This window comes from Ornithodoros turicata, chromosome 7 (assembly GCF_037126465.1).
Source record: "Ornithodoros turicata isolate Travis chromosome 7, ASM3712646v1, whole genome shotgun sequence".
NCBI classification, from domain to species: domain Eukaryota; kingdom Metazoa; phylum Arthropoda; class Arachnida; order Ixodida; family Argasidae; genus Ornithodoros; species Ornithodoros turicata.
In genome coordinates this window covers 37805338-37832834 of record NC_088207.1, presented here as the reverse complement: position 1 = coordinate 37832834, position 27497 = coordinate 37805338, and the positions used below count along the sequence as shown (strand labels likewise).

The 27497-nt window shown below is 42.9% G+C and overlaps 1 protein-coding gene across 1 annotated transcript in view; it reads right to left on the bottom strand.

Moving 5' to 3' along the window:
- Positions 1–27471, bottom strand: part of LOC135401009 (serine-protein kinase ATM-like) — a 44821-nt gene extending 17350 nt beyond the window's left edge. Inside the window, exons 1-40 of the mRNA XM_064633098.1 lie at positions 27088–27471; positions 25608–25854; positions 24666–24827; positions 23802–23967; positions 23069–23228; positions 22198–22382; positions 19612–19815; positions 19319–19426; positions 18531–18659; positions 18278–18387; positions 18020–18158; positions 17419–17633; positions 17052–17251; positions 16855–16971; positions 14630–14875; positions 14338–14560; positions 13991–14181; positions 12572–12654; positions 12176–12319; positions 12012–12087; positions 9102–9317; positions 8521–8682; positions 8229–8389; positions 7927–8155; positions 7664–7726; positions 7025–7110; positions 6817–6946; positions 6374–6564; positions 5994–6105; positions 5283–5363; positions 4420–4569; positions 3711–3840; positions 3136–3227; positions 2819–2997; positions 2022–2169; positions 1780–1941; positions 1538–1691; positions 755–860; positions 539–667; positions 13–145 (exon numbers count right to left, since the gene is read on the bottom strand). Coding sequence (XP_064489168.1) covers positions 13–145; positions 539–667; positions 755–860; positions 1538–1691; positions 1780–1941; positions 2022–2169; positions 2819–2997; positions 3136–3227; positions 3711–3840; positions 4420–4569; positions 5283–5363; positions 5994–6105; positions 6374–6564; positions 6817–6946; positions 7025–7110; positions 7664–7726; positions 7927–8155; positions 8229–8389; positions 8521–8682; positions 9102–9317; positions 12012–12087; positions 12176–12319; positions 12572–12654; positions 13991–14181; positions 14338–14560; positions 14630–14875; positions 16855–16971; positions 17052–17251; positions 17419–17633; positions 18020–18158; positions 18278–18387; positions 18531–18659; positions 19319–19426; positions 19612–19815; positions 22198–22382; positions 23069–23228; positions 23802–23967; positions 24666–24827; positions 25608–25854; positions 27088–27156 — 5988 coding nt within the window. The 5' untranslated portion in view covers positions 27157–27471. The remainder of the gene's footprint in view (positions 1–12; positions 146–538; positions 668–754; positions 861–1537; positions 1692–1779; positions 1942–2021; positions 2170–2818; positions 2998–3135; positions 3228–3710; positions 3841–4419; positions 4570–5282; positions 5364–5993; positions 6106–6373; positions 6565–6816; positions 6947–7024; positions 7111–7663; positions 7727–7926; positions 8156–8228; positions 8390–8520; positions 8683–9101; positions 9318–12011; positions 12088–12175; positions 12320–12571; positions 12655–13990; positions 14182–14337; positions 14561–14629; positions 14876–16854; positions 16972–17051; positions 17252–17418; positions 17634–18019; positions 18159–18277; positions 18388–18530; positions 18660–19318; positions 19427–19611; positions 19816–22197; positions 22383–23068; positions 23229–23801; positions 23968–24665; positions 24828–25607; positions 25855–27087) is intronic.
- Between the last annotated feature and the right edge of the window lie 26 nt (positions 27472–27497).

Sequence of the window (27497 nt, the reverse complement as noted above, 5' to 3'; positions counted from 1 at the left end):
TATCCGACTAACCTGTCCAGCTTCAGGGCTGTCCCATGAGAGAAAAGGTGTTGCACACCATCCCTTTTCTTCCGAATGCACGATAGCTACATCCTCTTCAAATAAATCCTGGTCTTCAGGTGCCCTTTTTCTGTGCTTTTCTTCTCTGTACCACATAGCAGTCAAATAAAGGCGTAGCTTCACCATCAGCGGAACTCCACAATTTTTTACTACTACCCATCAATTCCGAAAATCACTGTCAAAAATGTTTCAATAAAATTTGCAACCAATTATTTAAAATTTAAAAAGATAAAATAAGAAGAGTACATGGTATTCTGCAAAAAAGTTAGATTTGTCTAGACAGCGTCAATTACAATATTCTTGTATAGCAAGGAATCAACTGAGAAAGAGACGAGCGGGGTTTCCAAAAGAAACCTTTGCAGATTTTTGTTGGTATACAAAGAGAATTTGTTTTTGTTTCCTCAAGAACACGAAAATGTGCGAGTTTAAAACATTCATGACAATGAGATAAAGGAATACATAGGACCAACACATTTACCTGCCTTTCTGGTCCCACCATAGTTCCATGAACTGAACGGCAGCAAAGTGCCGTCCACAAAACTCTGCAGCCATTGCAACATTCAGGAAGTTCAGATCAAGATGAAATCCATCCCAGACTGTTTTTGCACTGTGAAGTATGAAGTGACCAGGACCAAACACTCTATCATGAATGCAATTGCAGCAGATGCTGAATAGCTAACGAAAACCACCTTACCCATCCTTCTTGTGAACTGTTAGGTACTCAACAACAGAGAGCATGACCGCAACAGATTCTTTAGATGTGTACACTGATGACAATGTCAGGTCCTTTGTGCCTGAAACTTTAACTGGGTATGATTACTGTGCTTCAAAACACCACAAGAAAGACACCAAGAATATTGGACTCCTTTGTCAGCACCTTTGAGAATCCTCAAATAGTTAAACTTAAAAAATTTTAGCTAACAAACAGCTAAACTCAAACAATCGTCAACTCTCTCAAGTTCTCTTCATTAAAACATTTGTGTCAATAAAAACTTATAAATAAAAGCCTTATATTTTGAAAGTTTTGTGTGCTGCTGATAAGAACGAATCAATTGGAAGGAACTGGAATGTACGCAGGGACCGAGAAAAGGATAAGAAGCTAATCGCCACAACTGTTAATGCGCAAAAGCCAGAATGCAGCATGCCAACATTATGTCGTGAAGGTGCCCCAGTGAAGGTATCCAGATCACCTCCTTGCACCTCCCCTTTCTTTCTTTTGTACCCCCAGTAGGGGTTGCACAGCAAAGAAAGAAAGGGGGCAATAATACGCAAACCTGTTTTGACTTGAACATAACTGTAATGATGATGCCTCGTCCCCACTCCCCTGCGCTTGCACTTCTTGATAAACAACTGGGGTGGGGTGCCCAGAGCAAACGTTAAAAAAACGTGTTCTATAACGTGCTCCGCTTTAAAAGAGTTCTGAACTTCGCAAAGGCATACTGTACTGAGACAAATCAGCAATTGTGTTTCAACTAACCAGTACTTGAAGAAGAAAGAGTACACTGGCTGCTAAAGTCCAATGCTCGATGCGTAGTGTGCTGGTGAAAAAAGTCTGCTACAATGGCAGCTGTGCGTCCGTCTTTCAGGGCTATCTGGGTTACGTAGGGCAGGAGGAGCTCACACAACTCCGGCTGCAAAAACAATGTCATCTTTCCTTCACTTCCGTGCAAACAAGTATCTCTTTCGCATAAGCAGCTATGAGGGTCTACTGGTACTCACAAGGACATGACAGAGGGGTACAACTGCTTGCAGCAAATCACAGTTAGCATATGAAATGAGTGTACAGACAAGCTCTGTGATCCACTCCCTGTGATCGTCAAATTTGCAAGGCAAAAAGTCTGGTGTTGTGACACTGCCCACATCCTCCTCAGAGATCACACACTGTTGAGGTAGGAAAATATTGCATTTTGTAGGACATAGCGTTTTAGTCATAGCTCGAAGCCAAGGGCAAAAGCTTTTACCGGTGGTGGTCTTTCCGAAGTAAACGGATAGAGGAACTCAAAAACGTCTTTCATGGGTCCTTTGCTGTTCTCCAAAGCAAACTCCCACCCGGTTTTCGTTGAAAGAGCGTGCTTTAGTACTCGGCACGCGGTGTCTGCTACAGCCGGGCTGCATAGAAGTTCATTGGAGAACAAAATCCACAGTGAGATAGAAACTAGGCAGACCCGACAAAAAGTGGGGGGGAAGGTACACACTGAAAAACAAAACGGAGACAACTGGGAAGCTACCAGTTTATCACTGCATGAATGTTGGGGGTCAGTGCGGTGGGAGGGGAGGAAAGCAGAAAAAAGCAGGGAGAAAGCAGGTCCTTTATGAGAGGTTCTGCTTTCCTTCACTCCCACCACTTTGACCCCCAACATTCATGTAGTGATAAACTGGTAGCTTCCCAGTTGTCTCTGTTTTGTTTTTCAGTGTGTACCTTCCCCCCACTTTTTGTCAGGTCTGCTTATTGTAAACTTCCTCTCTCTCTGTATATATACCGTATATATATATGTGACGTAACGACGAAGAGACCGAACCCACGCTCGTGCATGGGCAGGGATATTCATTAAACTGATATTGCGCGGGACGGATGTTCCAGTGTTCATCACACACATATATATATATAGTTGTATACGCGAACTTCACACCTTGTACCTGATGAAGCGTGGTGCCCCACGCGAAAGCTTGTATATATTAAACTAAGGAAGCTTCAGTGTTGCTTTTTGTATTGTGCTACCTATTGTAAACCAAAATTGCTGTAGAAACATGCACCTACTTGGGATGGACCACATAGTCCTGCATCTTGGTAAACAGGAAACGGAAGCAGAAATGGTTTGGAGAGCACGGAGCAGAACTTGTGTTCCTTATCGATAGGGTTGAACGAGCATTTAGAGATGGGGCATTCAGGTTGAGTGGCCCCAGTGTGCCCAAGCACTTCATTGCCAATTCTTGAACCTGATATTGCAGAAACCATAATGTGAGACCCTTTAATTTTGTCATTAACTTAATTTTTCCAATGCTGCCCATGTGGCAGGGTACTAGGCATGGTTTCTTCTGCACTGCACATTGCTACTGAACGACAATATTCCTCACCTCGGCGGTACCTGACTTAGCCAGCCGAAAGAGCCCAGATACAAGGTTGTGCAGAGGGCTATGTGATATGTCTTCGGAAAACAGAACTTTATCTGCAAGAGATGCAAGGGTGTCTCAGGTGATATGATGCATGTACTGCCCTTCCCTACATTTTGCAGCATTATCTGAGGGGGTTCAGTGTCCCAATTTCTAAAAGTTGGTCTTCGCTTACAGACCCAGGGAGCATACAGCAAAGCGAGGAAATTTTCGACATGCTGGGAAATGCACAGGATTTCAATAGATATAGCATGCACGCACTGCTCTGTGAATTCTTGAGCTCCGTGTGTATTTCCATTTTCTGTGGTCTGATCATTGCTATCAGGAAAACTGGTTCTACAGCATCTCATATTTTGCTATAGGCATCTACTATAAATAGTATGTATAGCTCACATCACAGAAGTTTCCCACAGTGCAACTCGAAGCACGTGACTCTTATGGGCATTATCTTATGCCCTGTAGTACATCTTATTGTGACCATGCACTACTAATGGTATTTGTAGGGTGCAATGTTTGTCTTGGTGCATTGGCCCATGTACCTTGAATTTGCCCGACCATGCGCACGAGGTTCCTTCCGTTCCGGGTCAAATAGATATGTGTCAGTTCCAAGGTATCCTTAAAGTTTCCCAGAAAGTTGTTGTCAAGGGAATCAGCAAAAGATGCAATCACCTGAAACAAAAGCATCTTTTTCTATCAACCACACTATCAACATGTCCATCACATGATTAAATTATTAAAATCCATTTAAGTTACGGATCACTTGCACCTCAGAGCTGATCAATAAAAACTAACACCACATCAATCTATAGATCTAGCTATCAATCTATAGAATCTATCTCGAAATATTGAGAAGCAGGTTGTTGGTGGTGGTGTTGTTGAGAATCAGATAATTACAAGTGTCTAAACATTGCAATCAAAATCTCAGGAAGAATTGAAGAACATTAAACACATGGGAAAACCAGTGCCTAAAATTGTAACACTACACATACAAAAAGAAGAGAAACTATACATGTAGGAAAACTGTTATAGATATATCAACAGATATCAACAGATATTAATCTGTTATATTACAACAAATATTAATTATCTTAATATGGCAGATATTAAGGCTGCTTCGGCAGTGAGCGGAAGGATAAATTCAGCTACCATTTTTATCAGGCTGTCTAGGCTTAGCACTTAGCATGGCTGTCTGATAGAAATATGACGCTTAGATAAAACTTATACATTAAATAAAGAATATTGGCCTACAGCAGTAAAGCTTCTTCTGTCATTGGAATGGACCCTCCTGAGCAGGTCTTGTTGCTCTTGAAGCTCAATGCAGTCAGGAAGATGGTGGACATGTAGAAAAGCTTTTCTGTACCTTGAATCTTCAATGAAGAATGTTATGAGAGATTTCACCTGCAAAATTGAACAGAAACAATGAATGAACTACCATAAATAATACTCCATCGTACCAATGTGCAAATAGCAAGTTTTGAGACAGAATGGTCCAACATGTTATGCTGAGCCCAGGATGCGGAAAAATCGTCCCCGGAGAAAATGTCCCCTGAGAAATCTAGGTTAGAACTGGGTCCTAGGTTAGTTTTCAGAGGTTAGGCTCGTTTAGGCTTGTTTTTGACAGTTCACCATGCGGCTGAGGGGGCTATTCACAGCTGGACACGCCCGCTACGCTACGCTATAGTGCCGTTTGACGAAAACTACTTTTCTTGCGGGGACGATTTCTCCGGGGGACATCGTTTCCTGGGGACGTTTCTTCCGGCGACGATTTTTCCTACACCCGCTGAACCCAACTAAACGAACCAAGAACAGCACTCAACACGAACATATGTCATAGCTAATTTGCCAGCATGTGTGCTCAATGTTATTGAATGTTCATATGTATTTACATGGCATTGTAGTCACACCACATCAAGTCACAAATGTTCATCAGAAGTCACAGAAACCTAAGAGCTAAGACAGCGAAGCCAAGAAGAGTGGTCAAGGCTTACGAGGAGCGTTGGCAGACAACAATGGTGTCAGGCATCTTGAAAAGAGCACTTGCAACATCTCTTCCTGTTAACTGTTCTACTCACCCATTAAGCTAAGTGACGGGTTACTTAAAAAGTGCTTACTTGATCTATAATGCTGCTGTTGTTTGTCTGAACAAAGGGAACAGCCAAGTTTATGACATCCGACAAATTCCGTTCCATCTCCTGGAAAACAGAGGTTATGAAACAAGGATGTTTACTGTGATCCAACTAAGCATATACTGTCAAGTTAAAGGAGCAATGAGGTGACATTTAACATGGCTCGGAAGAGTCAAACAGACAAGACAGACAACAGACAAAAACGACTATCCTTGCGTTTGCGGACCAAGAGCGAGGGAGGCTCCACCTCCTGGACGCAGGCCAACAGGAGGACACAGAGGGCAGGCACTTCCCAAGCATCTACTCACACTTAAGAGGTGGCACAGCGTTACTGTTGTTTCGCGTGTCGCAAGGCTTCTGCCATGGCCCACCAATCTAACCAACTGCTTCGCCATGGTTAACCAGCAGCTGCCGCGGTTTTGCATGCTGCAAAGCTTCTGCCATGGCGCTCCAATCTAACCCACGGGTTCGCCGTCCATTAACCGGCGTGCCTGCAACTCCTGCTTGGCCTTGTTCCCATGGTGATGGATGGCGAAGCCGTTTGTTAAATTGGAGCGTCATGGCAGAAGCCTGGCGCCTCACTCTTGGTCAGCCAACGCAAGGATAGTCACAAAAACCAGCAAAAAACAGGGAAAATGGGGGGGGGGGGGGGGGGGGGGGGGTCACCTCAGTGCTCCTTTTAGTGTGTCACATTACCTGTGGAATGCATGCTGAAGCTGCTTGGTAAAGCTTGTTGAGGAGTGCCATTGTCAAGGCAACATCATCCATGTAAAACTGATCATTATTTATTGTTGCTCTCTTTATGTTGCTTTTGTGAGAAACAGAAAAATATAAAACAAGATGTTATGCCCACATGTACAAAGAATAAGGATACTTTGCAAACAGAGCAAACATTCACGAAAGCAATTCACAGCAAGGCTGCATTGCAGCACATGCTGAACAAACACAAAATGAGCCGTTTGCAACCTACATGCATTCAAGCACCTAGCTTTACTGGACAATGCATCTCAAAGCACTTATGAACACAAACATCAACTTAAAATTCGGGTAAAATCATATGCTTCTTATTCTCTCACCCAAAAAGAGCTGTCAGGCGACGCAGCAGCAAGAGCGCGATGGAACGAAAAACAAAACGTTCAGATCCACACAGACTTGCAGCTGCAAATCCCGGGATGACAATGTCTAGCAGTTGTTCAAGGGGTGCCAACTGTACGGCACATTCTTCAGTTCGTCTAGATATTGTGGCTACTATGCTTTGCAGACAGTCCTACATAGAAACAAAATACGTACACACTTTATGCACAGATTAATTTCTACATAAAAGGAACAGTAGGACCGTACAGCCGCCATCAGCCTAAACGACGACACACGAGCGCACGGCCTGTGTGGGATTTGCCATCCACTAAAATTTTTTACCGTAATTCGGACCAATTTTATGACTCCAAGAACTCTGAAGAATCAATCAGCTGTAATCAATCAACTGTAATAAATGAAAATAAAGTGGCGTTATTGTGCTTACCCTCTTGCTTGAAAGGAAGACTATCAGAGAATTGTCTCCTTGACCACCACAGGATTTCAACATGTATTGTAGTGTCAACTTGACGACTTCAGCAGAGAAACGAGGAGGGTAGACCTTCTTCTGCAGTGTGCTGTAAAGAAAATGTGATGTTGCCGCTTCCCCAATGTTGTACAAGGCATAGCTGTTTGCCTCTCATGTGAATTGTTACCTTTGAGGTGATTTGTCACTGCTAGTTAGGAGCAGAACTGCAGCCACAACTTTGTCCAAACAACTCATCAGGAATTGGTTTATTATCTATTACAGAAATATTGAGAAGCAGGTTGTTGTTGTTGTTGTTGAGGATCTGATAATTACAAGTGTCTAAACATTGCAATCAAAATCTCAGGAAGAATTGAAGAACATTAAACACATGGGAAAACCAGTGCCTAAAATTGTAACACTACACATACAAAAAGAAGAGAAACTATACATGTAGGGAAACTGTTACAGAATGCTACACATGTCCTGCACAAATGCATTCGACTCCTTCCTGCAAAGTAGGAGCGTGTGCGTCTCTCAATTTTCGCAAATGTCACAGCTGCACCGTGCTTTGAATTGCTTACGGCAACTTTATTCCTGCTTCACTATAAGTAGGTCCCTTGGGATCTTTCAAAAGTTGTTGAAGGGCTCTCCATTTGAGAAGTTTCAATTACAAAAGATGAAGTTTGAGAACCACTGCTAACAGTTTAGGTAATTACATCTGATTTTATCATAGCTGGTTATTGAGCAAGCTCAAATTGTACAATCCCCATAACAAAGTACAACAAAGTTCAACGTACTAGGGAAATAAGAGGGTTATTTAACTTACCTGCTGTACCGAAGGCTTCATCATATTTTGTTGTCGGTTTTCCTTAGCTTCATCAACTCCACGCTTACAAAATAGAAATATGTGTGACCGTTATATTATCAACCTTGCCAAAAAACTGTGTAATGTCATGTCAGCGGTATTATGTTTTCCTATACAGCTGGTTTGTGTAGAACAAGGGAGTTTTATAAGCAGAGTTGGCAAACTAGTCGTCTACACAACAAAATCACTGCTCGTGCTGTTCAATTTGTACAAGCGTAACTTACCAATTCCAGCAACAGAGATCCTAGGAATTCATAAGCCACAACTGCCTTCTGTATTGCACTTGGCATGAAACTGTTACATGCGATGTATGGCAAGGTGCGACTCAGAATGACTGGAATGCATTTTGCAATCAGACTTTTCTGAGAGGAATCTAGAATACTGCTGACATAAGATACAGTTTCCAAACTGTTCTGTAGGACAGCATTAGATATCACAACCTTGTAATGGTACCTGTAAGACAAAAGTGCATGAAAGGATTCAGTACTTTTTACTTGAGCTGTCCCTGAATAAAAGGTACGCTTACGTCAGGAATTCTTTAATGGTACTATATCCCATAGCTTCAATGGGAAGGGACAGCAGTGTGTAGGCTTTGTTCAGCCATTCATACATCACATATTCCAGATGGGTTGAAATGAAGGCATACCATGAGCTCCCTTGCTGCCTCTCAGCTATAAATTTTAGCATCTGAAATTCATGTACAAATTTTACTTAATTTATCCTAAACGCTCAGCACAACGTTTATAACTGATGAAAGCAGTAAAGGTTACTCTGACATAGTGTGTCACTGACTTATTGTATGACAACACAGTACATACCTTCGCAACCTGCTCTGCAGGAAGTTTCTTCAGTCGGACCAGGTCAAGCAGAGCAAAAACTGACAACCCAGTCAGGTTTGGTCTAACATGTGCTATGTTAGCCATTGCTGACAGAAACATGAAGTGATTGTTGCTCTGGGTGTCAATGCTCAATGTGGCATCCTTTTATGAAAAATGAACAAGGATGCTGTGTCAGGGTCTACTCGATCAGTCACAAGCACAAACAGTGAAAGGGCTCATAAAATGTTGCCATTTTGCTGACTTAAACATTATGGCAACCAGGCATTTTGGCAGACAAATGCTGTGAAGTACTTTGTATGTTTTTAGAGAGCCTTCTCTAGAAAGATACGTACAACTAAATGTGCTCCCTTCGGAAAAACTTTGCTTTTGAAGGATAGAAAGATGGGAGAACATGGTTATTTACAATGAATGACTTTCGTACAGGATGTGCAGTCGCACACAAGTTATGTAACTTTAATTGCAATTTAATTGCACAATTTAATTGCAAGTTGTACATTCCCCGAGTGAGTCTCACATGCTTCGGCCAGGTTCATCTTACGAGTACGGTAAACACAACTTACGCTGGCATTAGTGACGTATGGGAGACACTGGCCTAGAACGGTGTCAAACACTTTCATGTCTTTCTCTGCACTATTGTCAGAGAAGAAACAGGCGATTTCTTGAACTGCAAGGCTTCGTACAGAAGAATACTGGTTCCCCAAAAAGCAAGTTGCAAATTCAGACACTTTTTGCATCTTGTTGTCAACAGCAATCTGAACCCATTCAGAGTGGGGATCCTAGGGAGATAACAAAGTAATTACAGGCACTCACAAGACAAAAGAGTAGACTGCATAAAAAAAGAAACGATTAAAAAATGAATTTTGCATAAATATATATGTAAGAGGACATGCAAAAAATAAAGAAACCTTGGAATTGAGTCCAGGGCGCTCATGCCCTCCAGAGGAAGAAAGATTATATTTGGACGCAAGGTCATGATTCAAGCCACTGCCAGTACTCAAAAGCTTTAAAGGTACTGTAAAGCAGCACCGACCAAATGTCATTTGGTGTGGCTATTCGATAGTCCAAGCCACCAGGACAAAAACTGCGCAAGCTTCATTCCAATCGACGGTGCAATTAATTTGAAAATTACAATTGAAGATTACGGGCAACACTGTACTAGGTATTCGAAATGAATCCGTACTCCTGACACATACGGCGGCAACCACATTGCATGCGTATAACACTGGGCCTGACATAAGAATCCACCACAATCCACCATAAAATTCGCCCCTGCAATCCACACAACGATCCACATCTGAGGATAAACAGATAAGCGAACTGAAATGAAATGCTGAGCCGTTGAAAAAAAAATGTGTCAGATGTTCAAGAAGCCAGACAGCGTCGGGACTTGTTTGTTCACAAAGGTTCACAGAAAGAGTTTGTTCGTTCGAAAGAGGCTGCGAACAGAAGGAGTGCGCAGACGCAGTAGAGAAGCAGGGAGAGCCTCCATCGAACAGCGGCCAGCGCTGGGTTACTTTGCAAAAAACACTGTTAACAGGGGTTTCAGAATGCATTGGTAAACAGGAAAACTAATAATATGGTTACCAAAATAACGAAGTTCCGATGTAACAGTGTGTAATACCAAGTTTCAATGTTGCCCGCTGTACAGGGGGTTGTTTGACACCAGGCGTAGCACCACTCCACTACGCCGCATCTTTCATGGCAAGTTAAAAATATTTATAACGCGTTATTGGTCGTATGGTTCCGCATATGGTATTTAGAAGCAACAAAGTCTCTAGTCACATCACCGGCATATCATGCTTGTCTACTGCTTTACAGTACCTTTAATTTAGTAGAGATCATAGTTGTCTCGGGATGTAAAACAACGAATTATCATTTAATTTAGTACCGAGTTGTTCGGTCATGTCTTTTTGGTTGCTTGTCAGTCGTTCAGTTTGTCCTATGTTCTTCAGGTAGACTTTTAAAGGGGCTATACAGTACAAAAATTTCTCCTTGCATTAGGAAAGATTGTGTTCCCTTGAGAGCAATACAAAAGGAACAGGATTCATCTATTGCGTTGTCCGTGATCTGTGCACAAAGGAAACCGCAGTCTACGCTTTCTCCCTTCTCACCATCTCAAGAAGTGTGACACGGCAGTGTATAGACAAAGCTTTTCCTAAAACCATGGTATCCGCCATATTGCCCTCGCTGGGCTGCCACCCGCTGCTTTTCACGGAGAACGCTATGCATTGCGGACAGTTTTAAACACATACTACACTCCACATAGTCAACAACTACAGAGTTTAAACCCACGACCCCTGCCAAACAGGGCAGCAACCACGGTTCGTAGCTGCACAGAACAAAACAAAACCCGTCTGTTTCCTAGGGTACGGAAACACAGTGCAAGGGTAGGCTAGAAAGATCTATACAGAGTGTCCAATAATTGTAGGAAATCGTTCGTGGAGACCAATGTGTGGCTGCCTGTGCTGTCGTGTCTCTCGAGAAGGAAAGAAAAGGGAAAGCACGAATTGCGGTTTCTTTTCTGCATAAATCACAAACGACCTTCTGTGTTGCTGTCAAGGGCATCATGCACTCCACAAGAAGAAATTTTTGCACTTTATTGCCCGTAATATTAGAGTCAACAGAAACTTAACGAGCTTAACTTAACTTAAGATCTTAACTAACTTCTTGGCTACCTCGTTCGATTGAGGGTGAAGGAGGAAGTTAAGCCGTGACACACTCCATTTCCTTTTGAAAATGTCTATTCTCTGCTATAATGCTTACTGACAGCCTATAGGTAGAGCCTGAAATTTTAGGGTTTTGCCCCCCCATTTTTCCCCGAATTGAAGGATGCCTCTTTAGGGTGAAACCCAAATTTTACCGCGGCAAATTGCCCTCACTGAAACGTCTGTAGGAATACACACTAGCTTGTTTGGCAGCAAACGCAATTACAGCACAGTTTGTATCAAACCAGTACAGTTCGTTTTAGTAATAGAGCCTGATTTCTCCCCGAAATTAGCATACTAAAATTGTTTCCACCCAAATTTACATGAATTTAGAGCACATGTTAGTTTCCCGGATTTTTACCAACCAAACTGGGAAACAAATGTTTCCCGAAAACTTCTGGCTCTATCTATAGGTTGCAACCTCACAAGCTTCAGTTTTCTGCTCTGAGCTACTACAGAGAACATTAACCACTGGACATTCAAAAGGATGAATCTACGAGTACACAAAGGAACGCTTTTCATCTTTCTCCGTTAGACGCACATCAATGCATCCCTACAGTTTGTGGCAGACTGGCTACGATTGCAATAAAGTAATGGTAGAGGTAGGCAAACACTCTGATGCATTAGTCCCAGACTAATCTGGAAAGTCTGAAAACTCGGACTTGATGGACACAGGTATTAAGACATACAGTACGTACAAGGAGGTAACACCTCTCGAGTGAAAAGCCAAACGAAAACAAAAAAAAAAGAAAAAAAAGTTCTCACCTTACAGCAGTCAAAAAGCAACTTAGCTAACTGGTATGTGACGTGCTCGTTTAACTTCTGCTGTCTTTCAAGCGTTCTACAAAAAAATAATTATAGTTATAATAGCGTGTAAGAACTTTTCAGGCTACAGGATTAATTCACGGCTGAGTGGACAAAAGACTCACATGTACCCCTCCAGGATAAAAATGAACTTTTTCCTGGCGTCACACCCTTGGCTGGAGCGACTCACTCGAGGAAGACACATCTGAGCCAACTCTAGAAGCGCTGCAGACAGCTCGTGATGTTTCTGGTGTGCTTTCATTAGTTCCCTATGTTAAGAGAACTGCACAATGAGAAAAGTAGCGAAGAAGGCTCACACTAGCAAAGGCAAGGTAAACAGCGACCAAAAAAGTCTGCTGTGCGTAATCTGCAATACCAAATAGGTGGCCAGATATCACATGCTCAGGGGTACAGATACAGTTTTACTTTCAAGTGAAGGTAACTGTTAATATAATGAATGATGCTGCATTAACTGTTTACATTTTCCTAGCGCTCGAAGTCAGAACAGGGTGTGTACGTACCTCAATGCTTCGATGATGTTATGCAAGTATTCATCATGTAACTTGAATGTTCCTTTCAAAACTTCCCTCAGAACAAGAATTCCCTAATAAAGAGATACATACTTTGTAAGAAGGCTGGAGATATAATATTTCAGCACAAGAAAACAAAGTGGCTTGCATTCGACGTTTATGCATTCAGAGGCATGCCTTAGAACACACACGTGGTTGCATGGCAACACTGGTGACACCACGAAGCAACGAAAGAAACAGCTGACTCACCACGCAGACATTCCTTTTCAGAACAACACTTCAGCATAGCATTTTGTAGACATTTTGGTTCAGTTTTGGAAATTAACTTTACCTTGAGCAAATATGCACCAGAAGTGTGCTGTACAATTTCATGCTGCATGTGGGTCAATATTTATGCTGGTATAAGATTAAGTTGTTTATTCAAGATACACTACATTACTTTGAGAGATAATAAGGACCCATTAAAGATATTGCTATACCACATGTTTAACATAGTTGGCAAATGTTTCATCAATTTTTGTTAAACACTTGCTTCTTTTTTTCAGTCCCTCACTCGATGTTTCTCTTCTGCTACGAGTGTGTCTTTCATGGGTTTCATGGAGGCCTGAGGGTGCATTTTCTGAATTCTGTTGTGCCCGAGATAATAAGAGGCTATACTGTTCACATGGCGTCCCCCATACATGCCCATGACATCGTACATACATGTATAAGTTATTGCCCTTTCGCATTTGCTGTAAGCAAAACTGAAACGAGGTGATCACAAACTATATACTCTGGTAACCTAACATTGACCATGATTTTTTTTACGGTTTTCCTACCATTTCTTTAGGATCAACCTAACTTCATGATCCCTCACTGTCAAGCTCATGTTAGCATACTAGGTACGTAATTGCACTTTTGTATGTGGGCGATACTATGTACTTTTCTTAATTATGTGATAGCGCCATGAAGCAACTGTGGCTACGAGTGGCGTACAGATGTGGACAGATGGAGATAGATATAGCAGGAAGAAGATAGAAGGAAGCAGACAGCAGGAAGGAGTGGGGGACAGGGGAGTTATTTTGCGTCCTGGGCAGACTTCAAAGGGAACTGTGCCGACGTCCGCCTGGGAAGTCAGCCAGAAAATTCAGGGAAAAACCTCAGACAGCTCAGCCTGTGGTGGGATTCAAACCCACCATCTCCCAGTCGTTAGCACGACCTCGGCTACCACCAACGAGCGGGGCGCTTTAACCCGCGCGGCCATGCCGCTGGTACAACGTTACACATTACATTATATTATGTCACTCTTTTTTCTTTCCTTTTTTTTTTTGCCTCATATTCTTTCTTTTTCTCTCGAATGCACCCAGGAAAGGTTTGTCTTGGACAGGCCTTATAGCTTTGTTAAGATGTTCAAGAAAACTTTGCACTTACAAATTGTGCAGGGTAAGGTTGGGGGTCCTTGGTAGCAACAGCAGAATCAATAAGGTGGAGGAGCTCATCTTGAAAGGAGTTCTCGTGTGTGTTGCTGGCTACACGCAAGTATGACAGTGCCAGTTGCACAGTCAACATGCTCATGGAATCACTTTGGGAAAGATGTTCCGGAGACAGGATGCCTTGTAACTCTGAGTATAAAAAACAGGGAGGCATTTCAGCTTCGCAGCGAAAAAAGAACAAAAATTATAACAATTAAATAAAATAAATTTTAGTAAATATATACAAATATCTGTATATTATAAATAAAATTAAATAATAATTAAAATATTTTAATAAGATCATACCTTTGCGTCTCGAACAAGTGCTAGCGCCTGAAATGCTCGCAAACTGGTCATTAGGCTCTTTTCTTGCGGAGGAACTCCCGCAGTTTTCTGCCCGCTGTGTACGTTGGGAGAAGGGTGCAAAGTCATCTTGAAATACTTCCTCTGCAAATCCATAAGGGTCTTCTGTCCTCATCAAAGATGCTGATGTGTCGAGATCCTCGGCGCCTGTCAAACTTGAGCTGTCCTAAATGGATGTACCGTAAGATACAACATCATGATATGATCTACGTAACACTCTTGCGCTGCAACTCACTTTTCTCTGCAACAGATTCACTAGTGTTGTAGGAAACTCTGACGAAAACAGGCCTTCCACCCACGATGCCAAATCCCTCGTATTTATCACATTGTGCTTCATGGTGAAGAATTTTTCAACGTACGAAAGAATGCCTTGAAGTAGGGTAAGTAGATCATGGAGCAGTTTAGCCTCAGGGGAGTCACTTCTCTGCGAGGCTTGACTGAAGGACTCTAACATCTCCTTCTCTGCCATGAGGATGCAGTCCTACACAGCCAAAGAAAGAGAGACACTCTGGTGGTGGCAGGAGAATGCGAATTTCAAACTAAAGTTGAAGTAGCTGATATTGCAAACGGGTATAAAGCCTCTGCAAAGAGAAAACCTGTTACAGCAGCACCACTCTACACTAATGCCACACTAGAATCATAAATCAGTTAATGTGTCAGCTAACGTAAATCAGTGATATGTGCTCTAATTGCAGCAAAGAAAACCATGAATAAATAACAAAATAATAACAAAACGCACACAGACAGATGCTCAAGTCACTGCCTTGCAATACTGTTAACAAAAAGCTGCTGACAATGTACCAGGTGCTCCTTTGATTGCAAATGGAAATGATAATGGGAGCGCCCATCATGTGGAACACAACCATGAGAACAACAACTTTATTTTTGCTATGGAGAGTGGGGAGGTTCATCGCCACAGGCCATACTCTACCCCATTGCTGGTGGGAATGTGGGGAATTAAATAACAAGCCCCACTATGAGAAAATGCTCAGGATCCCTATGCAGTGCCACAATGCTGTGTTTGATACACACGGATGCACACTTAACCTGTAGTACCCCAACATCGCCTAAGGCATTTTTGCAACATCAGGCTTGAAGTAGCAAAGAAGTCATTTTTAACACCCTGTTTTCGTCCTATAAAACTGTTAAGTAGGCAAGTAAAATGAACCATGAGATGTAATTTCCCCAACAAAGTCTTAATTATTGCAGAAAAAGAATTTAAAGCACCTATGCCATAAAAAGAGACCATGCACAACAGTGGTGGAGAGACCTTGTGCTGATGTTACATCATCCACATTGATTAGCTCAGGTTGGCTATATTGATTGGCTCAGAGTATTATCTGCTAGTTCGCTGTTCAGAGCTCTGAAGAAAGATTGCACGCAGAAAAACTCCGGCGCGACAATGAAATCCTTAATTCCTAATTCCCCCCCCTCGAGGGAACAGGTTTACCAACTACAAAAGAAGAAAGCCTTCACACACAAAAAGAAAAAGACAGGCGCTGGCCTCGACTGACCGTGCAGATGCTAGCTGTCATCAGTTGTCCCTGTCCTTCTTGTTACACCCCAGGGGGGCGAGTCAAGAGTGAACGAGCGCGGCAGTGTTTGTGTAAATTTTTTTTCTGGGGGAAAAACCGCATGCATCAAAACCCTTTTGTGCCATTCGGCAAACTGACATATATACTTTCATCAGATGTCTTAAGCTGAAAATATTTTGGATGGCCCTCTGTACTCTTTTAAGGATGAGCAAACTTTGCCGCAATTTATGAGCGAAAAATGGGTGTCACTCAAATCATGTCACATTATCATATGCTGTTACAGTGGCTCTAGGATACTCTCTAATGCTTTTGCCTTCTCCCTTTTCCCCAAGCATGAGGAGACACCATGCATTAGAGCACACCATGCAGGAGTCGTATAACAAGTCCAGAGGGCATGGCAGGTATATGTACTCCCTCAACTTTCTTGCTGCTACTGTATTCACGTGCTTACCTGTTAATCTATTAGCACATCAGTTCACGTCATGCTTGTACTGTTCATTATTAGAGCCTTGTGTTTTAGGGTTAATCTCCCGATTTTACTCCCCCGATTTGCATCATCGTCACATAGGATAAAACCCCAAAGGCCATAAAATACAACTTGCCAAAGTGCCTATTCAGCCACCAATACAGAACGCATGCCCATACATACATGCATGCATATATGCATGTACATAGAACGCTAAGCACTGTGCATTCAGCAGAGTTGCCTGTGTTCATCTGAACTGCAAGAAGTGCTTTCACCCGAAAATCTGCTTTTCCACCCAATACCACCCAATTTTACCCTGTTTTGCGGCTCTTGAAATTAAACCAGATTTTTGCCTCCCTCATTTCCAAAAAAACACAAAACATTAATGCACAAGGGTCTATTCATTGTGCACCTATGTCTGAGCAGCACGAACACCAATACACATACTGCAACACAAACCTTTATCTGACAAGTGAGCGGAGAAGTAGACACGAAGGCCTCATCGACAGCTTGCGAATTCCAGAGGTTAAGTAGGACGGCTATGCTGACGTAGCATCTTTCAAGGCAAGAGACGGTCTGCATGTGAAGAATGTTACCACTGTGAGTACAGCAACAAATCATGCACTTATATGAGAAGCAACACTGGCTAGTCTAACCTCATTCTTCTCTTTTAATGCAAGGCACGAGCACATGAGTGTGTCCAATACGGCTTCCCATATAGGTTCAAGGAATGTGACTTTTGAAGGGGAGTCATGCTCCTCCAGTTTCAGGGTGTCATCAACAGATGGCAATGGTGAGCACACCAATGACCTACAGAGCAAGTTCTTTTCCAGCTGACTTCTTAGGTCAGGTTCACCTGCATAGAAGATAATGAACAAGTCAACTCACAGGACTTGGCTGCATTAAATCCACACAACATCAGTGAACTGAGGTGTAATGTAATGTAATGAAACGTAGTATGCCTCATGTATTCTCACAGAAGACGACAACATTATTACAATAAGAGCTATATGTTTTGCAAACCTTGTATCGTTCCATCCTTCCAGGATGTAAGGGCTGCCGTCCGGCCAAGGCATAGAGAAGCAAGAATTTCTCCTGTGTGGTGTAGCAGAGGTAGCGAACTGCTGGAACAGGTCCTTTGCGAATTTTGTGAAGCTTTTTGAGTGGCTGTGAATGTGGGAATGTCAACCTCTTCCGGCGAAGCTGGTAATAGCCACTCAAGCAGGGATATGCGGTACCTATTAAAGAAAATACATCTATACGCTATAAGTGTTGCGTGTGGAATGCACATATCATCTGGAGTAATGGGTAAATAATTAAATGGGATGTGTTCGCATAATTAGTTAACATCCAGTTATGGCACAAGTAATGCTCATGTTATAACACTGCTCATCACACAGCCAATCTTCCGAATAAATGTGAACTACGTTACTATGCAGTGACATCTCAATTAGGCCGAAACTGCAATGCTGAAGGTTTATCGAACACTTAACAGCGTGCTATTTAGAGACCTTGGTTATGGTCGCTTAGCAGGTACAGTACGCCTTTATATGGAAACTCCTTGTGATGCTGACCAACTACACTGTACACCTAAAGGGTAAGCAAAACAACAGTGCAGACTTGCCTGTGCTTCAAAGGGACGCCAGTGACGTCTCTCGACACATTAAGAAACCTTTTGGGACAGTTATATGGAAGACAATAGGTACTCGACAGAAAAGCAGCCAGAGTTCTCAATGCAGGAAGCTCAGGACGGTGGTTGTATCCTATAGTAAAACAGTTTAAAAAGAAAATGCCTCTGTAAACATCAGGAGCACCGTGTGCATACACCTGCCACATATCCCACATTAGCAAATGTCAATGTCCCTCAAAGTGTTGTCCTCACCTGGACAAAACAAAGAGATAAAGTCATCACATGGGCATGCCAACCGCTGACGCAAGATTTCTTGGAGGAGCATGTGACCCTCTACAAGGCACTGATTCAGAGACACGGATCTGGAACAATCCAGTAAGTTTCAAATCAGTAGCATAGCTAGAGATCTCTAGCACTGAAGTAGAAGTCTGAATGTAATGGGATGCATTACAAAAATGCCTAGTTGGAGAACTTGTAACAGCATGTCATATAGCAATGAACATACTTCACTGTTTGCTCCCAAATGTGAAGCCAACGTGTTCTATGACCATCTGAAGAATCCCGACCTGAACAGTGTTCTGATGCACTAGCCACAGCATAGCAGCACTGCAGCATCCACTTCTTCACATGAACTCTGCATATTAAGAACATGCGCATTTGTTCATGCATAATGAGAAAAATTCTAAATCATGGTGCACTCTGATTAATATTTCCCCCATTTCAAAATTATTTTTTCTTCAGGAAAACAATGCACGGTACCGCTCAGTAAGGTCAGCTTGTAGTTCTTGTTAAGTGCATGTTTATGGGAGGGTGTAAAACGTCAAGTCTAACCAAGTTGCTCGTTTGTGGGCATGCGTGTGTGATCCTCTGGATTCCGTTCTGACGTAGTTTGAACGGTGTCTCAGTTCTAAGTGTGGCTGCAATATACTGGGAGCCTGAAGTTTTAGGGTTTATTTTTTCCAATAAGTTGCCCTCACTGAGATGCCTGTAGGCATGCACACTAACTTGTTTGGCAGCAAATGCAGTTACATCACCCTTTGTACCAAACCAGTACAGTTAGTTTGAGTAACTGAGCCCGATTTCTCCCCAAATTTAGCATACTGGAAGTTCTTTCGCTCAAATTAGCACGAATTTAGAGCACATATTTATTTACCCGGTTTTTACCCCCGAATTTAGAAAAAAAATAATTCCCGATAACTTCAGGCTCTAAATATACTGTAGGGTGGCCGTGTAATAGATGCCCCTTAGTACCTGCCATGTTTTTCAACTAAGTGTTTACAATGTTCTACATACATTTTACAAGAGGAGTACGACTGAGACAGATAATCCAGCAATCTGGTCAGAATCTTGGAGTTGGCTGATTTGGGATACTTCTGCAAATATGCTGTGAGTATTTGCAACCTAAAAGAACAAGACACAAGTACTTCTGTATACTTAAAACAAAAAAGAAACGCAGGCTAAATTAGCCGAGCACGTTGGCTTTGCTTCGGCCTAAAGGTTCATTTTTAGGCGCATAACTTGGGCTAACAACACATTCACATGAATCAAGCAGTACTAGTTGCCAAACGTTCACTAATCGTGCTTACCAAGACGCAGCAGCATCTGTGGTGCCTGAGCTACAGAGGGCATCAACTGCACACGCCAGCTCCACAGGGACCTTGGAACGTTGCCTTTGTGACACAGGCTGCAGTGCAAGTGACGGAGATGGGAAGAGCACCTCCCTTCCTTCCAACTGGTAAAGGCTATCAGCAGCCAGTCCCACTATCCGGTGAAGCACCCGAACCTCTTCCCTATTGTACAAGTCAGATACAAGGTTCCCATTAATTGCCCAATTATCCTACGGGTAACAGCAATGGGGTAGAGTGCCGAGTGAAATTCCCCATTCATCATCTTGAAATAAAGTTGCTGTTGTTTTAGGGTTTAAAGGAGCAGTCTAGAGGCCCACAACTTTGTTTCTGGCTTTGGTCAGTATGGAATGTTAGGCGGCCGAAAACAGTTTTCCCACAATTAGTACAACCGTAGCGAAATTGGGACGCCTGAAATAGCTCCCCGAACCTCCTGTGCGCGAAACACCCTCCTTCGCCTTCACGATAGGCACGTGATGAGCCCCACCACACGCGTCACATGTGACGCAAGTGGTGAGGACGCTCCTCATTGAACCTGGGATCACATGATCGAAGTGAGCAACATCGCACAGGCCGGAGCGTCTGCTACCGCTTCGGAGATGCCATGCGTTCTCCGGCTACGTGATGTCCGAAATGGAGGGTTTGAAGGCTGTCCATGACACAACCACGATTTTTTGGGGACCGCAGATACCACGGGAAGAATGAGTGGTGCAGCCCGAAATTAACTGCGCTTGTACAGCGAAAATCCCATGCTTCTCGACAGTGTGCAGCCTGTCCGACAGTTTTCACCGCGCAGTTGGTTCAGTGGCTAACAGGTGGAGCCACAATACCGCCGCCATCCCTTGCTTTCTGCTACTGTGAATTCTGAGATTGCACAGAAGCCACGGATATATTACTCTTGTGATCGTAATCTTATTTTCTCAGGCTGCATATATGCTTTGTTTTTTTAGAAAACGTGATATAAATCATATAAAGAATAGAAGTCCACAAGAAACAGCTAGCAATGTTCGTAGCCGACGGTTTTTCCTGCGAACGAATGAGGGGCTCTCTACGACCAACGTCACAGTAGAGTGGGTGTGGTCTGCAGTTGGAGCGCTCCGGCCTGTCACCGCGGCAGCGATTTTCCAAGTTGATTGTACCGTGGCGAAACAACTTCGGACAGATATATTTTGTGGGAATGCTTTTCACATACTGCTTTACAAGATGACAGCAGTTTTTGGCCATGTTAGATACCACTTTAATGCTCCTTTAAACCCGCTAAAACCCATTTTTACCCCCCACCCCCACCCCCCCAGACTTTTCATCGTCACTTGGAGTAAAACCCGAACACCCGGAAAACTTGGCAGAAGTAATTCTGCCCCCAATATGGGCACTAGCAAATTCTAAGCACTGCATACTCAGCATGGCTGGTCCACACCTTGCGTTAATCTAAAATGCGAGAAGCGTTCTTTTCTTATTTTCCAGCTGAAAATCTACTTTTACACTCCTAAAATAAAACCTGCCCAAGTTTTAAGGTTATTCTAAGTGTCTGTCGGCTGCCATTAGTCAGCTTCATTAATTTTCATCATCAAGTTTTAGTTTTGTTCCAGAATCACTAGCTTCCATGTGAACACATGTATGCCATGGAACTAATTCATTAAGTTCAACTGCATTGCCCCTTGTGCAATTATCGCTCATTTGAAAGAACTGTACCAGGGTGTCTATAAAGTTGCAGCCTTCAAATTCCCTGACTTTTCCAGGTATTCACAGACTACAGTGGAATCTCACTAAACGGAAATCACGTAAACGGAGTTACTGCTTTAACGGAACAACAGCTGCAAGGTTGTTTGGATTCGTACTTGTGCAATGCAAAACTTTTCCCGTGAAACGGAACAAAAAATAATACACCACTGAGTAAACGGAACAGAAAACGAAACAGATTTTCCAGGTCCCTTGATGTTCCGTTTAAAGAGATCACACTGTATCTCAAGCGGACTCCCTGACCAAAACAAAAGGGAACTTGGTGCCTCCTGTTACGTTTTGATACAGATCCCTCAGAAAACCGATCATTTATTGAATATTAGTGAGACTGCTCTACTTTTCTGCATCTGAGCTTGTCGCATTGGCGAACTGCTACTCGCAGCAACGTTGCTGCGGCACAGTCGCTCGACCACTGGTCAGCACTCGCGATTCGCTGCGCATCGCCATGGCACTTGTCTGCGATTTTCCCCCGACATGAGCTCTTTTTTGGCACATTCCTTGACAATCCCCAGACCTCTCCAGTCGTATCAAAATTCCCTGACAATTCCCACTTTTCCAGGTTAGTAGACATCCTGTGTGGATGTGATGGGACAAGATTTTTCAAATTACACAAGTACCTTCTTAAGATACAGAAGAGCTTGTTCTGCTTTCCTTGCCTTTTCCCTCATCTCATGAAAGAACTGTACATCAAAATGCTTCATTTGAACTAAGTCTAGTATCTGGAATCACCGAGCCATTTCGAACAGATTTCTTTTAAAAATGCTTCCGCACAATCCCTTGCTGCACTCTTGTGGCATGGACACTTACTCGGTTGCAGATAAGAGTGACGTTCCGGTTGTTTCTTCTAGATGACTCAAAAAGTGGACATAGAGTTTCTCCAGCACAGAATGCCACTCCTTCCAGTCAGCAGAATAGGCTCCCTCGGCTTCAGTTCGAGCACCACATGGGTGGTGCAGGGTCACCTGCACTTGTAGGAAATCTAAAAACTGTTCCTGCATAGAAACATCACACCTTTCAGTGTCCACAAGGTGATGACAGATGTACAGCAGCACACAATGTGCATATCTGGGTCCTCGCATATAGCACTTGCGTCACGTTTAGGGAGTAGACCCTATGACTAATTGGTGCAAAGCAATCTGACAAGCTCAGTTTTCGTATCTTCGCTCTCTGTTCAGTATGTGTACGCCAATCAGCAGGACTAACTTTCCTCTGTGAGTAGAACGTCTTTATAGTGAAGTTGGCTGGACGTCTACAAAACTTCATTATATCAGAATGTTCACTACATCATAACTATATTATATTTATAAATAAAAATATTACATATGCATAAATATATTAATACTGCTAATAAATAATAGTAATAATTAACACACTAGTGAAATTAACCACAGCTGTCTCACGACAAAGTCACGAATTATTATTTGTTCACACACCTTCAACTTTGTGCAAAAATGTTGGCATTTACAACCCATCCTTGCTACTAGAGTCAACACTACCACACGGCGACACCTACAGTAAAGTGTGGGCACAGGTTTTCTTGGCATACTTAACGCACTCCCTCTATGGTGTTACATCTTTGGGTTTAGAAAGTGTATTTAATGGTGTGAGGAAATATACATACCTTAAGGCTACTACTTTTATTCAAGCAAATATGGTAGTCATCCGAGGGAGTACATACCTTAAGCTGGAGGGTGTTTGAAGAGAGCAGGTGGAAGAGAGACCAGGGCAAGGTCTCACCGAGGCCACAGAGACGATGGCGATGTGTTGGTCCAAGGCGCCAGCATAGCTGTATTAGCACTGCAAGATTCGGTCCAACCAATGCATTTCCTCCTGCTGACCTGAGCAGAATAGGAAAAAGGAAAGATCATATGCTGTGGTTTCTTCAAACCTGTATCAAACAGATCAGATAACTGTTAAAGAAATTTAGCCAGGTACAATCAGTGTTAAAAGTCCTTGTGACAACTGGAGCTCCCTTCATTGGACGGTCGTTTATTGTGGACCTATGTGCACATTAGGTAAAAGTCTACTCAGCCCATCCAGCCCCCAAGTTCAAGCTTAAGCTTAAAGTTCCGCGGATCGTTGCCATGGAAATGGGCAGACGCTCTCTGCAAGGCCACTTGGTCGATGCACCACAAGCAGTTCAGCCAACATCAACTTCATCTATGCAAGCAAAACAAGCACAAGCCATCTGGCCAATCGAATTCGAGAAATGCACGCTGCTTCGAGCCAGGAAGCAGAGAGATAGTTCATTGGAGGAACGCAAAAATGTGAACGGGGCGACATGTGCGTAAACGTCAGCCTATTCTGTGAGGAAACTAGCGTAGATGCAAACCACAGTACGCGAGCATAAACGCAGCAATGCAAAACAGCCTTTAGTGTTGGTGTGATGTGGTATGAAACTGAACTGTTACCTGGCATTCAGCAGAAAATTTGCAGCAGTATCTATCACGGCATCACAGCTGATGTCGGCGTGGAGGAAACCAACACTGACTAGGATTTCCAAACAACGACTGATAGCGATGGAACTGCTATCTCTGCTACCTTGTCCAGTACAGGAACACAGGGCTTGTACCAGGTCTGCAAGAAGCATCACATACGAGATCAGTGCTATAGTCCAAGGCACTATAAAACACAAAATGGTTTTCTCACATGCCACGGTTTATGTTGTTGGCATATTAAGCACCTGAAAGATGCATGACACCCTCTTACATAAAAAAAAAAAAACCTCAAGAATGGACAGTGCTTACCACCACTGCCATCCGTGATGTCACAACCCTACATATGTATATCTAACAAGCCAGACCTATTAAATCAGCAAGGCAATGGTCTATATTCTGTGATTAAAAACATACATTTCTTGATTTGTCTTGGCTAGACTCAGGGTGTGCTTGGAGATTGAGAAATTCTTCTATGGCTTATTGTCTACTTGCCAGAGCGAAAGCTAGCACCAGGGATGGGGCAAGAAGATAGCTTTCAATGTTTAGTACCACGTGTTGTCCTTCATTCTGAAGTACTTCATTCCATTAAGCTATGAATTAAATCAATATCAGATAGCAAAAGTAGCATACGCACTTTGTCTTATATGAAAGTTCTTATGAAAAAACTTGGGTTTTCAATTACTTCAGCCTTTGGCTTGCCATCTCTACTTACGACACCATCAGCTTATGTTGCCAAGACTGTGCTTGACAATTGACTGGGTGCTCCGGAGAAGCTCATTCGAGCTCTAGAATTCTACTACTTGCAAGCCCTTAAACGAAGGTATAATGGTGGCTTACTATTGTACGACGATGCTGGAAGCGTCGTTTGCCAGTAGGGTGAGAGCAAAATGTCCAACAAAAAGGACACATAGTTGTTGAGCAGGCTATGGCTATAAGCCTTCTTTAACAGCATAGATGAGATGTGTTCCAGAATTGCTCTTGGATTTAAGTAGAATGAGTCTGGAAGACCAAAAGGTATATGTCATATACACACTGCAATGCGTACGTCAAATTAAAGGGGCACTAAAGTGCAAAAATTTATCCTCGGGGAATAAAAGACAGCATTACCTTGACACCAACACAAAAGGAACACGATTGATCTTTGCATAATGTAAAACCCAGAGACTAGGGAACACGAAAGGACAGACACAAACACGAAGTCTCAAAAAGATTGATCTGTTGTGTCGTTCGCGATTTATGAGCGAAAGAAACCTCAATGTAAGCTTAACCTCCTCCTCGCCTTCTCACGAAGCCCAACTATGTGGAGAGGCCTTTGATTGGTCCCCTCAAGCAATCTCCTGTGATGGTTGAACAAATCGTTGAATTGAGAGTGATGAGTGAGCGCTCCGCATTGACAGCCTTGCGAATGAAAGCGTAACTTGCAGGTTCTTTCGCTCATAAATTACAAATGATGCAGCGGATGACTGCCATTCTTTTTGTGCTGGTGCCAATTTAACAGAATCTTTCATTCGATGAGGAGAAATCTTTGCACTTTTAAGTATCATCCGTAGCTCTTTCTACGTGAAGACAGCAAAAAAAAGAAAAGAAGAAGTACTCCTACAGGATTTTACAGAATGGCTCGGTTATACGTATAACCGAATGGGGGTGCCATTTGAAGACGGCAATATTCAGCCCTTGCAAATTACCTAATACGAAATCTTGTTGTCAGAGGGGGTTGTCATAACAAAAATGGCCCACTGTGGCACTACTAATGTTTCAGCCAGTAGGAGATACACTTACTCTGTGTAGAACAAGCCTGCACTAGTGCCTTCAAAAGATTTAAGCTTGCAGCGACATCATGAAGTGACAACTGAACAGCATGAGCTTGTGCCTTTGCCAACGCTCGCTCATGCTCGTCCAGGATAAACCCGAGGGCACACTCGGTCACGGAGGTCCAAGATATCTTAGACTTGGATGCGGATGCGCAATTCAGGGCAGTTTTGATGTAATCCCTCTGTAATATATCGGCCAGTCGTTCGCAAGACTTCTGCAAAGCAATCCAACAATAAACAAATCATGAAGTATAGAAAACATATACAGTACAGTCAACCCTCGACCTCTGAACCCTCAATTTACAAAATTCAGTCTTTTTATCAGCCGCACATCATGGGACAAGGCATCTCTCCTGTATTTATCCCTCATTTCATGAACACTCAATTTACAAATTTTCAACACATTTCGAGGAACAAACCTGGAATACCCAAGAGCTTTGATTGAGATATGGGAACAGATTAAACTTTGTCAGCCGTAGGTCATCAAAGCACCACATGTCCATGATAATCAAAAGCAGACATCAATCTTCCTCTTCCTGGTGCCTCGATGTACAGCTCACATCAAAGTTAACAGTAACACTGGAAAAATTCTGTCTTGTTTCCAAGCGTGATAACAGCCACCTTCGGGGCACTGTGGGAATGTTAAGTGAACAAAAATCCTTGCGTTACATTAACGGAATAGTTTTGTTCGATTAAGATTTCCTCGAGGCACCAAGGGCTGCTGTAATCGTGCTCAGGAACAAGACCAAATTTTTTCCAGTGTTATTATTAACTTTGACTGGAGCTGTACCAGGAAGGGTGGCTCAGGCTTGTGGGACAAGAAGGGTTGAGTTTTGGACATGTTGGTATTCTACCTAGACTTGAAAGCGCAGACACACACGGACACAGAGAGATGTGTGTCACTCTGTGTCCGTGTGCGTCTGCACTTTTGAGTCTTGTGGGACAAGAACAGGTAAAGAACTGCCCCTCTAGACTTTGGAACGGGCACATCAGGAGGGCAAAGGGAGAGTGATTGCTCGAGAGAGACTCGAAAAGGTATCTGCCAAATAAAGCAGAAGCACAATTCAGCAATCCTGTCGTCGTGGGTTCGTCCAGGCTGGTCATTGTGAAGTCCGACTCTTACAAACACCATAATGATATTAGATAGCTACTATGCTGAATATGCTGCTGTAAAGTATTACATTAAAGATAACATCGGCGAGAAAGGAAGACAACGGTAAGACAATTGTACCAGGACTTTTTCGTGGCAGCTAAATATTAGGTAGCGATACAACTTACTGAAAAACGAGTGAAGGTATGCGGACCCCAATTGCGCATACATACATACGATAAAATTGCACGGAAAACTGTCACCTATAAACAATGGCATATGCAGGACTCTGGTTTAGAACAGCATCCAAGCAGCTTCCTCAAACAAGAAATACTCTATAAAAAAGACCGCATCTTACCTTTCTGTCCGTTGCTCTAGACGACCGCTGGCCTGATAAGAAACCTGCCAGTTCGTTTAGAGTGTTCATTCTTTTTTATATTGAACGTCTCCTGACTATAATACTGTGGGTCTCTTGACTAAGTTCTTGATCGCGATATGAAATTCGGTGTTCCTTGCCCATGATCTACATTTCTAGGTGATGCTCACGATGAACCATGCCTCCATGTGCGCATTTGTCAACACCGCGAAACAAGTTCTCGTTCCCACTGAACAGCTCGCATTGCCATCCAAGAACATGAGAGCTGTATTTCACACAATGCTGGTCAGGCACCCACATACAACAACATTAAAATATTGCATAATATTGCATTACACAGACCACAGACACACGACTTGCACCACGCTCAAGGCCACAGCCGTCAACTAAAT